The sequence below is a fragment of the Lactuca sativa genome, chromosome 2 (genome assembly GCF_002870075.4).
Source record: "Lactuca sativa cultivar Salinas chromosome 2, Lsat_Salinas_v11, whole genome shotgun sequence".
NCBI lineage: Eukaryota > Viridiplantae > Streptophyta > Magnoliopsida > Asterales > Asteraceae > Lactuca > Lactuca sativa.
The window spans coordinates 168579900-168592348 of NC_056624.2; the positions used below are offsets into that span (position 1 = coordinate 168579900).

At 35.3% G+C, this 12449-nt stretch overlaps 1 protein-coding gene across 1 annotated transcript; it reads right to left on the reverse strand.

Annotated features, from left to right (window-relative positions):
- Positions 1–2475: 2475 nt before the first annotated feature.
- Positions 2476–6707, reverse strand: LOC111902965 (U1 small nuclear ribonucleoprotein 70 kDa). Its single transcript, XM_023898761.3, has 10 exons — positions 6411–6707; positions 5851–5965; positions 5680–5759; positions 5509–5584; positions 5355–5419; positions 5194–5256; positions 3786–3867; positions 3539–3701; positions 3396–3464; positions 2476–3332 (listed from the first exon to the last, which is right to left on the reverse strand). The coding sequence occupies exons 1-10, from the start codon at positions 6507–6509 to the stop codon at positions 2681–2683; spliced, it is 1464 nt and encodes a 487-aa protein (XP_023754529.1). The 5' UTR covers positions 6510–6707; the 3' UTR covers positions 2476–2680.
- Between the last annotated feature and the right edge of the window lie 5742 nt (positions 6708–12449).

Here is a 12449-nt window from a genome sequence, read left to right on the forward strand (position 1 = left end):
CTTATAAAACAGTTTTCTTTTATGCATCTTGTATAAAATCTTCTCCTTTTATGAAAACCCTTATTTTTAGAAAGATATCTTTTTATAAGTCTAATAGTGCCCCTTGGGGGAGTTGATGATAGAAAGTTAAAAGTTTAAACATGTTTTACAAGTTTCTTGAACACCGAAACAAAGTTTATAAAGATAAATACGGTACTTTCATTTATATAATAATAAAATACAAAGAACTTCAAAATACAATCTTTCTTCCTATAAGAGATTACAATGCTACACCAATATGTAAAATGTTGAATATTAAAACTTAAGGGAAGAAGATTGAACACAGTTATTTGTAGTGGTCGACCTCAATACCCAATAGGCCAATACCTTAATTTGCTATGATAAAGATACTCTATGTCTTCACCAGCTGCACTCACACATGGTTGATCTAGCAAAAATCATTAAGACTTTAAAGGTATTCTCTAAACAAATATATAAATTATTTGATAATCAGTACTCTCAATACATTGGTAAGAGGTAATGAATCGCTCGTGTAAATGTTTTGAAACATGTACACAATATAATCTTAATTACCTTATAAAACATTTTTGGTCAAACGCAGAATTTTAAGTCGTACAAACATACAATGCATTTGTACAATCAATTTATGCATTACAAAAAGAGTAGAGTACATATGGTCAACAGTTAAAAAGGCCAAATCTCTTATCTCCTATTCTTAGGCTATTTTGACCCGGTTCATTCCTTATATCCATATTTCCCCAAATCTCGTAATTTCTGTTCACAGATCTTGGATATATATCGCTGACGTTTCCATTTCTAGGGTTTAATTCATCTTTCAGCATTCAACCACCATTGTCACACTTGTCGCTTGGCGCGGGTAAACGGCTAGTAATATCAAATGGGGTCACACCCCCAAGATATGAGTTGAAGCAAGTAAGTGTAGTCGAATGGAGTTGCACCATTTTTTTCTTTCGGGTTTACCTTGGCAAGTCCCCAAGTGATGAGATACAATGACAAAATGAGATTATATGACTTTGGGATTTGGATTTTAATGCCATAACATAACATACATTGCATGTTACATTGTTTTATCTTTAAGATGGTTAGGAGTGTTCATCATCAAATATCCAATGCTTTTTAATACAACCGATCTAGTCCAGTCATCCATTGGATATTGGATGTTGTCAATCGATCCAATCCAATTCGCTACAACTAACCCAACTGAATTGGTCTAATTTGAAATTGAATAATTTGAAATTGAATTTGATAATTTGTATTCATTAGATATTTAATATTCGATATCCTATATATCAAACTTGATCTATATAATTTTCATCCAATCGGATCCATCTAAATTTCATTAAATTTTTAAATAATTGAAATATTTATATTAATATTTTTTAATAATTTAAACCGAATACTAATTGGATTATAAATGGATATATTAAATTTGGGTATCAAGTTGGATATCTAATTGGATATCCAATAGGATAGTAATTAGATTAGATCAATTGGTTTGGTTTTTATTGGATTTTCGCTATCATCCAAAAATCGAACCACTCTAATTAGATATTGAAATTTCAAAACCAATCTAATTTAATTGTGATTATATATTCAATATATGTTTTGGATCAGATCTTTTTCTACACACCCTCAAAGATGGTTATTGAGTATTATGGAGTTATAACAATGTACTTTGTGTTATGTAATGCTTCCCTAAAAATATAGTTTTAGGATGTCTAAAGAGGTTTTAATTGAAGTTGGGGTTGTTGCACTAGTGTATAAATTGTGTTCATGCATATACTTTGATATGACTTTTAGTCCGTGTAGGACTCACTAGGCTCCTAAACCTAGTATATTATTTTGACATATGTTCAAGTTAGCAGCGGTCTCAGGTTTGAATCTTCAACCACAGGGTGACCAGTCATTCGAAAAAAATGCAGTACATAGCGACTATGAAGGTTGATTAGCATGCTAATGAGATTATGTTTCCACTTGACCGATTAGCCTCTTCATAACTTTTCTTTGCCTTTGTATATTTTTGGCATTTTTTAAATTTATAAACGGTGAAAAGCTTGAATATTTTTGGGACCTTTTCTACACTTCTTTTATTGAAAATGGTACCAAACTGTTTCAATGAGATTGCAAGGCCTTTTTTTCAATTACAATATAATGTGTAGGTGATTAGCATTGATTACTAGGTAAGTATTCTATCGAATATGAATTCTTCAATGTGAGGTATTCATTTTGTTCAACATTAAAATCACTTTTCTTTAATTTTACATCTCCAAACAAGAGTTCTCTGTCCAATTCAAAAGCGTATGATTTGCAAATAAGGGGTCTGAAAACAAACAAGAGAAATCCAACTGTTAGAGATATTCTTTTGTACAAGTTTCTGTTGAAAATCCAGTAGGTCACTAATCCTTTTAGTTTTCACTATTTGGGCTATTTTGAATTTCATGTACCACAAGCCCACAACACAAGAGCACAAGGCAGTCTCCATTTCATGAAAACTTAAAAACAAATCACGAGGCACGCATAGTCTAATAAACTTGATATTACAACTTATAAAAAAAAAACAATCCAATACCACCCACAAAAGTTAAATCCAAGGGTCCATAACAACACACAAAAACAAAAACAAAACACATACGTGCATGCACCTTATGCTCTCAGTAATTCAATACTCATAGTCCCGAGAAAGCGACCTATCGGATCGCCTATACTCACGTTCACGATCCTTATCACGCGGTTCCACCTTTCCTGGCTCATACACATCATCCTCCATCTGATCATACCGATCATGATCCTGATGTTCATACCGCTCCTCATCATAATAATCATACCGTCCACCACCAACACCTCCCATATCACGGTCCGCATCCACACGCTTACTATTCCCATGCTCACCATGCTCATACCACTCCTCCATATCCCCACGATCACGATCATCATAGCTTTTCCCCCTAACATTATCCCCTCCTCCATGTTTATCTCTCTCATGTCTTTCACTGCGATCATACTCATAATCCTTATCACGCGACCTCCCACGATCACGATCCAACGCCTCAACATCCCCCACCTCATAATCTTTCTCCCGATCCTTTTCACGGTGACGACTGCTACGGTCGCGCTCACGGTCCCCCCGGTCGCGGTCGCGGTCACGGTGCCGGTCACGGTCACGACCGGTTCGATCACGGTCACGGTCACGGTCGCGGTGCCGGTCGTCGCGGTGTTCCCGTTCTCTTGGCTTGTCGTGGGACCGCTCGCGCTCACGCTCGCGCGATCTTTCCTTAACCACCCTTTCGCGCTCACGCGACTTCTCCCTCTCTCTGAATAATATTTAATTATCAAAACCATATAATAATAATAAATAATTTTATTATTTAATTTACCTATCTCCTCGCTCTTCAGTTGCTCGTGGCTCTACGGATCGAGAAGCTCCTCCTGATTGCTGTTGTTCTCTGATCACAAAAACAACATGTGCCAAATTAGAATCACTCGATTCTAGAAACAAAAAAAACATGTGACAAATTACCTCCCGGAGTTCTTCTGGTTGACTTCCTCACCACCAACTCTGGTGGTCCCAAGTCCACCACCAAGCCTACGTGGCCGCCAGTTAGGAACGGTTCTTCCACGTTCAACATCCACAAGCACTCTTCTGTTATCAAGCTTCCTTCCATCCGCTTGTTTATATGCAGCTATAAATTCCATAACACATGCAATTTTAATAATAATGATAATAATAAAAAGGAAGTGAGATATGAGATGCAAAAAAGGAAAACCTTTCATATCGCGTGTATGCATGTACTCAATGAAAGCGTATCCTCTTGGTTTATTCGTCTCTTTATCAGCAATCAAGCGAACCTAAAAACTCTTGTGAATTAGACAAAATATCCAGATCGATTTATATAAAAAAAAAAATAGAAAAATCATACTCTTTTGGATTTGAACAGGTTGTAAAAAAAACATGCAGATGAAGTTAGCAATTTTATAAAATCCTAATGCACGGCAAACAGGCGACTAAGCCTTAATAGCCGTGCTCACCTTTTAATTTATAGGCTCCCGAGGCGAGAATAGATGCATCAATCATCATCATCACTGCTAGAATTTGTAGCCAATTTCTCCAACAAACTACCCTCCCCTTACCAGGGACTATTTAATTAAATAAATAAATTACTAGAAAAATGATATAATTGGTTTATATATATAAAATACCAGGAAATCTTCTCAACTTCTGAAACGTTTTTGATATGATATGATATGGTATGATACCCTTTGAATCCAAAAGTAAGAAATTTTCAGTAGCAAAAAATGCAACAACTTTGAAAAGAAGAGAAGAGATGCACTCCCTAAATGTTTTACCCATTCATAGTCTCCATTTCTTGCATCATTCATCTGCTGAAGTAGGATACCTTTTAACAAGTGACATGACACAATTGCCCTTACCATGGATGGTGACTATAAGCTTTTTACTAGAATAATACCCAAAATACCCGGATTCTTGATTTGTGACTTGAGCAGAGAGAGAAAAAGAAAAGGGGAAAAGAAAAGAAAAGAAACTATGAGGGGCAGTAGAATGGGTGGGCAATAATACCTGAGGAAAAATTACCGATTTGACTGAACTTCCAACTTACTATTCGGATATTGGAGAAAGGATAGGCATGTAATTTTCTCAAACTTACTGTGTATTGTCGGATAGATCTTATTCTAGCATCACGATTCACAAGTAAATGCATTGAAAATGGAAAGACACACTTACAATTCTCCATGTTTGTTGTTTCAGAAAAATCATTAATAGCAAGCATCATGTTAAAGGTGTATTGATATGGCAATATGGCATTGACAATCATGTATGCAGTTAGCAGATTTATTCTTACCAAATTGTTGTAAATTTTACCCATGAACAATCTCTTATTAAAAACTTCAATACTTATATATAATTATAATCTTTTTTCAGATAACCCAGGTACGAGCATATGATAAAATCTGTGAAATAATAATGTCTGGATAATGGGTTATCAGCTTTATTTCCAAATTGGGTTTTTTTATAAAAAATTAATTGTTTATTTCTGAAAGATGTTTTGCAGACAACAGGTTGAGGATGTTGTCTGTGTACCATATAACCAAACCTCTTACCGAATAAAAGGCTATAACCTTGAGCCCCTTTTTAGGGTACTCTACAAAACCTACCCGTTTGATTGGCCCATATGCCTCAAACTCCCTTTTAATTCTGCTCTCTGTTGTCTCATAGTTCTGAAAGTAAAAAGAAAAAATATTAACTCAATTAAATCAAGAAACTAGAAAGACATAAAGTCTAAAAATGCATCAATGCAAAAGAGAGTAATGCTCACAAGCCTAGCAACAAACAATGTCTTGTATGGATCTCCAGAGATATTTGGATCGCCGTTTGGATCATCTGTATAAGCAAATATGTATAAGTCACTACTATTATAGCTTTAGAATCTATTGACTCAAAAAGAAAGAAAAAGAAAAAAGTATTCTTACATTTCTCAAGCTCCTCAGCTGCCTTTCTTGCACCCTCTTCTAGTCTTAACTGGTGAATCCTAGCCCTCCGTTGGCCCTGATTCACAAATGTACATCAAGTATCAACCAAAAGATAATTAACATATAATGGATGATTAACATGTATATAGTTTGCTAAATGAAGAATCTTACAGGTGTTTCACCCTTTTCTACTGGTGGAGCATATTCAGGATCAGTGGGCTCAGCAAAGTGGCTAACAAATTGTGCCATGCCTTTTCAAATGAAAATAGAAGCAAATCAATTAGATTTTTCAACCTGCAATGTATGGATTAGAACTTAAATAGTATAACATGTATCACATACCTGTGTATGGTGGACATTTTCTCTTCTCAGGAGGTGGTTTATACTCCAGAGGAGGTCGTGGTTCGAAAAGCTTTAACAGATTATTAGTCAATCCTGTTGGATGACTCTGTCCAATCTGAAACAAACAATAGAAACAATCTCCTACACTTAAACTTGAGGGCAAAGGTGCAAGCGAAAGCAAGTAAAACAAACAGCATCATTGCTCAAACTCAATGAGAATTTGATCCTTCCACAACCTTGTTTGCTAATAACTTCAACCTAGAGTTCTCAACTCAATAATTAATCCAATTTCACTGAAACCTAATTCTCAATTGAAGCCCTAATTACAACAATCACCAGCTAATATTACGAACAATGATACAAACCCCTACAATTTCCGAATCCACTACAAAGAAAACCAGCTAAAATCTCCTAGTTTCGATTTAATCGCATAATACAGAAACGCAGATTGCGGTAAAGAAATTAACCAAACCTAGAGGCTAGGGCGACAATTTTTTTTCTACAAGTAAAGTTCACCTAAAACAGAATCAAAGTTAGGGTTTTTAAGGATATAAATATACCAGCTTCATTTGCATGAGATTAGCTCGGTTCTGCTGCTTCGTTCGAGCCTGAACGGCGGCGTTGTTGTTGCGCATGAACGCATCATTGTAATCCCCCATGTTTTTCAAGATCGGATCACAGATTTTAGGATTTCAGTGTGATAACAACGAAACGGATATATAGATTAATGAATCAAAACGATTTCATGACGGATGACGAAGGGAAAGATCGATTTCTCAGAAGCGGCTACCTAAATAAAGAGAAAGGGTTTGAAGAGTTTTGTGAGGACTCGATGTAAGCTAACCGAGTTGAACCCTTCTGTAACTCGGTCGGTGGCAGAGAATGAGAAACTGTTCTGTTGCACTTGCATCTCTAGTTGGGCCTGCACTGGCCCATTTCTATTTGAGTTAATCCAGAAAATGTAATGCGATAAAAAGTTTGATTCATTATTGAAATTTTGAAGTATTCTTTTTGATGAATGTAAATAAACAATAAACTTGTGAATTCTAAGGCTAAACGAGGTGACTTGTCACCACTAAGTTATGCATTGACTTACCACCAAACATCACCATGCATTGTGACTTTGTGACCATCCGTAAAGTCTGCTACATTCTTTTACATATGAGAGAGAAAAAACCTTCTTTATATCTCTCTATATGACTATATAGTTACTCACAAATATCATTTCTCACTATTAGTAGTGTAATGATTTTATGTAATTTGACATACCTTCACACATAAATGCATTGTGATGCATTCCATTTAGTCTCAACACACTAAAAAGTAGAGGTGTGCATATATTAGTTTTAAACAGGTTTTGGTTTTTTTAAATATGGTTATATCTAGACCTCTTTCAGTTATAATAGGGTTTTTTTCTTAAGTGAAGTTGCATTAAAAAAAAACCATGTTTCGGTTAAAAAATGGCATTTGTTTTTTAGAAAAATTATAGCGTCCCAAATTTCAATATAAACTTTTTCAATTTTAAAATAGAATAAACACTCATTTTTATAAAATTACATTGACTCAAGCTATTTGTTCAAAAAACATAATTCAAAATCAGACTTATAAGGGGAGACAATGTGGAAACTCGAGTCATAAAACTATTGATGTACGTGTGTACAGTCCCGCATTCGCAATCCGATAAATACCTAAAAAATATTTAAATTCATAATTATAAACCAAAGCTTAGTGAGTTCCCCCAAAATATTTCACACAACAATACATATATAATGCATGTACATCAGGCTCACTGTAACGTTCGTCTTTCCCGCTAAGCATTAATAAGATGATATAATAGTTAATGTCAACAATTGTAACATATTTTGAAGTAATAAAGAAGAATTATTTGACTATTTTGTGATTTATGTGTAATTATGAGCAATATAGATGCTTATAACGATATAATAAAGTATAAATAAAACATGCGTCTAAATATAATAATATTTAGGCTGAATATCATTCACGAAAGTTAAAGTAGTCGTGAAAAGGATTCTGGAGATATGAGAAAACGCTTAAATCGAACTTATAACGAATAAGTTATGACCCGTTGAAAGTTCGCGATTTAACTCGATACGGCATCGCGCGTCATAGAAAGTAAGTTTTTGTTAAGTTACGTATTAGTCTTAGTGAACTAAACGAAAGTCGTAGTAGTCATTAAATCGGGAGCGTGCATATAGAGAACGTCTAAATCTGACTTCATTATAGGAAATTATGGATTTTCTAAGATTCAATAACAGCATATAACTCAGAAATCGAATCGGTTAATTTTTAGTCGAAATAATATAAACGAGAATTAAAGATCTCGTTAATAGGAGTTTAATGATATAAAGACAGTTGAAAACGAACGTCGGATGACAAAGTTATGCGTTTTATACAGAATTTATCAGTCTAAGCCTTTATGAAATAAATTAATTCAAAAATAGTCGATGAAGTCTAAATGAAAGTTGTAGATCTCGCCGATAGTTACGTGTGGATATAAAGAACATAAAAAAATAGAGCTCATATGAAAAAGTTACGCAACTTTTGAAATTTTGAAAATCGATGCGCGCGCGTGACGCGCATAGTTTGCGCCCAAAGTCAGCCACGTCGCCCCTGTAGAAAGTCGCCACGTGTCAAGCCCTGAGAGGAGAAGTAGCAGCCAATCCAGTGTATGGCGCGCATGGCCTTTCCGCAGCGCACAAGGTCGTTTATCCATTCCTTTTACCTTCGGGATAAAAGCGATATTTGTGGGCCCCTCGATGATTTGATGATGGCAAATGGAAGTGCTCGGCCGGGCCAGGACTGATTTGATTTGTTCAATTAGTCAGTCGTCATAAATCGAAAATCGGGAAACAACAAATGGACAGAGAGAATGATTATAATCCATGTCTCAGTCCATATGATATCTAGAATGGAGGAATATGTGATCCCTTATCTAATGGACAAGTCATTGACAAAGGTCAGAGTTCATCGACAAGGTCAGAGTTCGACATAAGCTTTTGAGAGCTACGATTGCCAGTTGGTTCCTGAAGTCATACGCAATAATAATTTTAGACTTATCCAAGTGGGAGACTGTTGGATTAATGTCTAAGTCCATAACTATAATTGGTAAGACTTGACCCGACCCGGCATGGTCCATTTGGGTTGCATGACATCATGCACTTGGATAGACTATAATGAGAGAAATAAGACACTTATGGTTATTAATATATTATAAGTTCTAGTATATTAATAATAAGAATAATAAGATTATTTAATTAGTATTGATCAAGAATTAATCTAGGATTAATTAAGTGATCAAAAGAAGACTAATTAAATATATGGGTTGATTGTGTAAATCATCCATACTTGTATAGTGGGCTAATGCTCCATGGATAATCAAGTTGAGCTAAAACCCATAGGATGGTCCATGGATGCTCCATGGTGTATTTGAACCCATGTATCCAAGGAAATGGAAAGTCATGACAATTAGGGTTTACCCTAATTGTAACACTATATAAAGATCTTATTTTTGACAAAATCGGCCACTAGTGTGAGTAATGGAAGGGCTAGCCGATTTCATGAAGTGTAGATTTCTCTCAAGTTATTCCAAGTGTATTTGGTGTTGTGTGAACCATTTGAGGTGTCACACTTGGGGCACTAGGCACTCAAGCCTCATGAAGACTTTCTACATCAAAGAGGTATGTATTCTATCTTGTTACTCTCATTGTTTTGTATGCTAGATTAGGATAATACCTTGGAAGTTCTTATTTGCATGTATAATAGAGAAAACATAGATCCAAGGTATTTAGGGTTGCATGTACACTTAGGAGTGTTACAATGCTCAAAACCCAACATAAATATCTCTCGATCTCATATTCGAACTTCGGGTTGTACACTGTTAAGCCGAAACTTCGAAAAATCATAACTACCCCATACGAAGTCAGATTTAGATGTTCTTTTTATGTACACTCTCGGTTTAACATATTCTACGACTTTTGTTTAGATTGCTAAGGCCAAATATCGCTCTAACGTAAATTCACTATTTACGTCGCGCTGTGTCGTGCCGGTTCTTTCGTGAAACTTCGACAGGTCATAACTTCTTCGTTATAACTCGGATTTCGGCGTTCTTTGTACGTACAAAATCCTTGTAACATATACTATAACTTAGTTAAGGTTAATCCTTCTAAATAATCTTCCATCAAAAAGTCATTTTTGATGCTTATCTTCTCTAAATTGACTAGCCCGGATCTACGGGCGTTACAATTTGTATAACTTTGTGATCACGAGAAAATCTTGTATTTTCTTAAAATAGTTTAGTGTGTTTGTGTCTAATATTGCAATAATGTATGTGTGTTTTTGTTCAGTATAATTCCAAAAGTAAATGAAGAGAATGTAACGAGAATGCCCCCAGACAACCCTATGTTGCCTGTAAAAGAGAATGCTGGTATATCAACCCCGAGGTTGAGTACCGGCGCGAGTATATTCCCGAGTAATCCAAAGAGAAAAGAGAATGGTCTCCCGTAAATTTCATAATGTTAATTCCTCTAAGTCAGTCGTTATAACCATGCTAGATAATTACAAGTTCGCCTGTCTTGGCGTTTATGAACGCCGACGGAAAATAGAATAAGGTTTTTGGTCACCCCAGACTTATGTAATCTAACTGTAGTGAACAAATCGGGTGTGGGGTGTCATCCCCGTATAGATCTATCCACAAACCCCCGCTCTCCCTCCAAGAGACTCTGGTTATAACTACAGGCTACGATCTTACACACAATATGTGTCAACCGACACGTCTCACTAGATCCTTAATCGAGTTTACGCGAAGAGAAAAATATAAAACTCATTACAAACCCAATGAACCATGTATTTGAACAACTGAGGCTCACTAAACATGTAAGTCGTTTTCAGGCCCGAAGGAAAATGAGATTATATAACATGGGCCTAAAATATATGTAAAAGGACAACTAAGGCATGTTTCACATGTAAGGTATTTACAGGCCCAAATAGCACGCAAATAGTATCCAAGATCCGTCAAGCATGTTAATGGGTCAATGAGACCCAATAAACATACAAATAGTATCCAGGACCTATCAAACATATAAATGAGCCACTAAGGCCCAATAACATGAGAGTGACAAAATTAGCCCGTTTGTTATTATTTTACTAGTATTAGCTCAATTATTTACTAAAATGGCATAAAAAGCCCACTTTTTGTAAAATTGACATTCTTGGCCCATCAAGCCAAAAATTTACACTTAAGGCCCAATTTTAGTAAAAACAACATTTTAGGCCCCATTTTGGAGAAAACTTGTATTCAAGGCTAGTTTATGTAAAAATAACATTTTAACTTATTTTTGTCAAAAATATCAATTTTGGCTTGATTTTTGTGAAAATATACATTTTCGGCCCATTTATAGAAAATTTCATCTTTTTGGCCCAAATGTTCATAATTTCGCAACTTTGACCCTTTTTATCAAAAATTTACATATTTGACACAACTTTCTTGAAAATGACAATTAAAACCACAAAAGACCAAAAATTACAATTTTTGAGTCCAAAACCGTGAAAAGCCCACATAAGGCCAATTCATGAAAATATTTATATTTTTTTGTCCCTATAAGGTCTCAAATGTCGCGTTTAGCCATTATTTAGCAAAAAAATTCTTTTGAACCCCTTACTAGTCGTGGGTTACATAATTAACCCATACTTTGTCATTTGTCGATTTTAGCCCCTTTCATGAAGTTTTTCTTAGATCTAAGTATCCTAGATGAATTTTAAACCTTTTTTCTTATGATATATGTTGGAATAAGTGTTATGTTGTACCAATATCATCCTCTTTTAGTAAATCTTTTAGTTCATGAAGTTTACAACACATAAACACATATGTAACTAAAGAAAACACAAAAAATCATGGATACACACATAGATCTACACATAACAACTTGTATTCTCCCCCCAAACAAAGTAAAAATCGAAAATAAAAGGGTATGAACTCACTTTGCTTTGATGTTTTTGGTTTTTGATGAAGAATGGATAAGATCTCGGCCCTATATGTGTTCTTGAGGAGATTTTCAAGCTCTAATATGTTCTAAGAGCATAGATCATGAAGTTATGTGATGGGTTTGAGCCATGAGAACTTTCCTATGTGCACATGCAAACCCTAATTTCTTGGATCTAGGTTTCTATAATTGAACATGCATTGTATCCAAGACTTTCAATACTAGATCTAATGTAAACAATTGAATCTAATCATATGAATATGGATCTAGAACAATACCTTGGATTACTTGCTTGATACTTCTTCTTCTTGGAGCTTAGAGTCACAATTGTCACTCCTCTAATGGCTTACAAACACCAACTAGCAAAAGAATGATCTTGAGAGAGAGAGAGAGAGAGAGGAGGGTGAGAAATCGGCTCTAGGGTTCCTCGCCTTGCATGAGTACCGATTTCCCTCACCCTCGGGATCTATTTATACTATGAGCTACTAGGGTTTCACCTTTAACCCTAATTGAATAACTTAGGCCCTAAGCAATCCAAGATCCTCCTAGATACTAGGCTTGGACGATTTTATGGTCCTCTAACCCAAAAATCCGTCCACC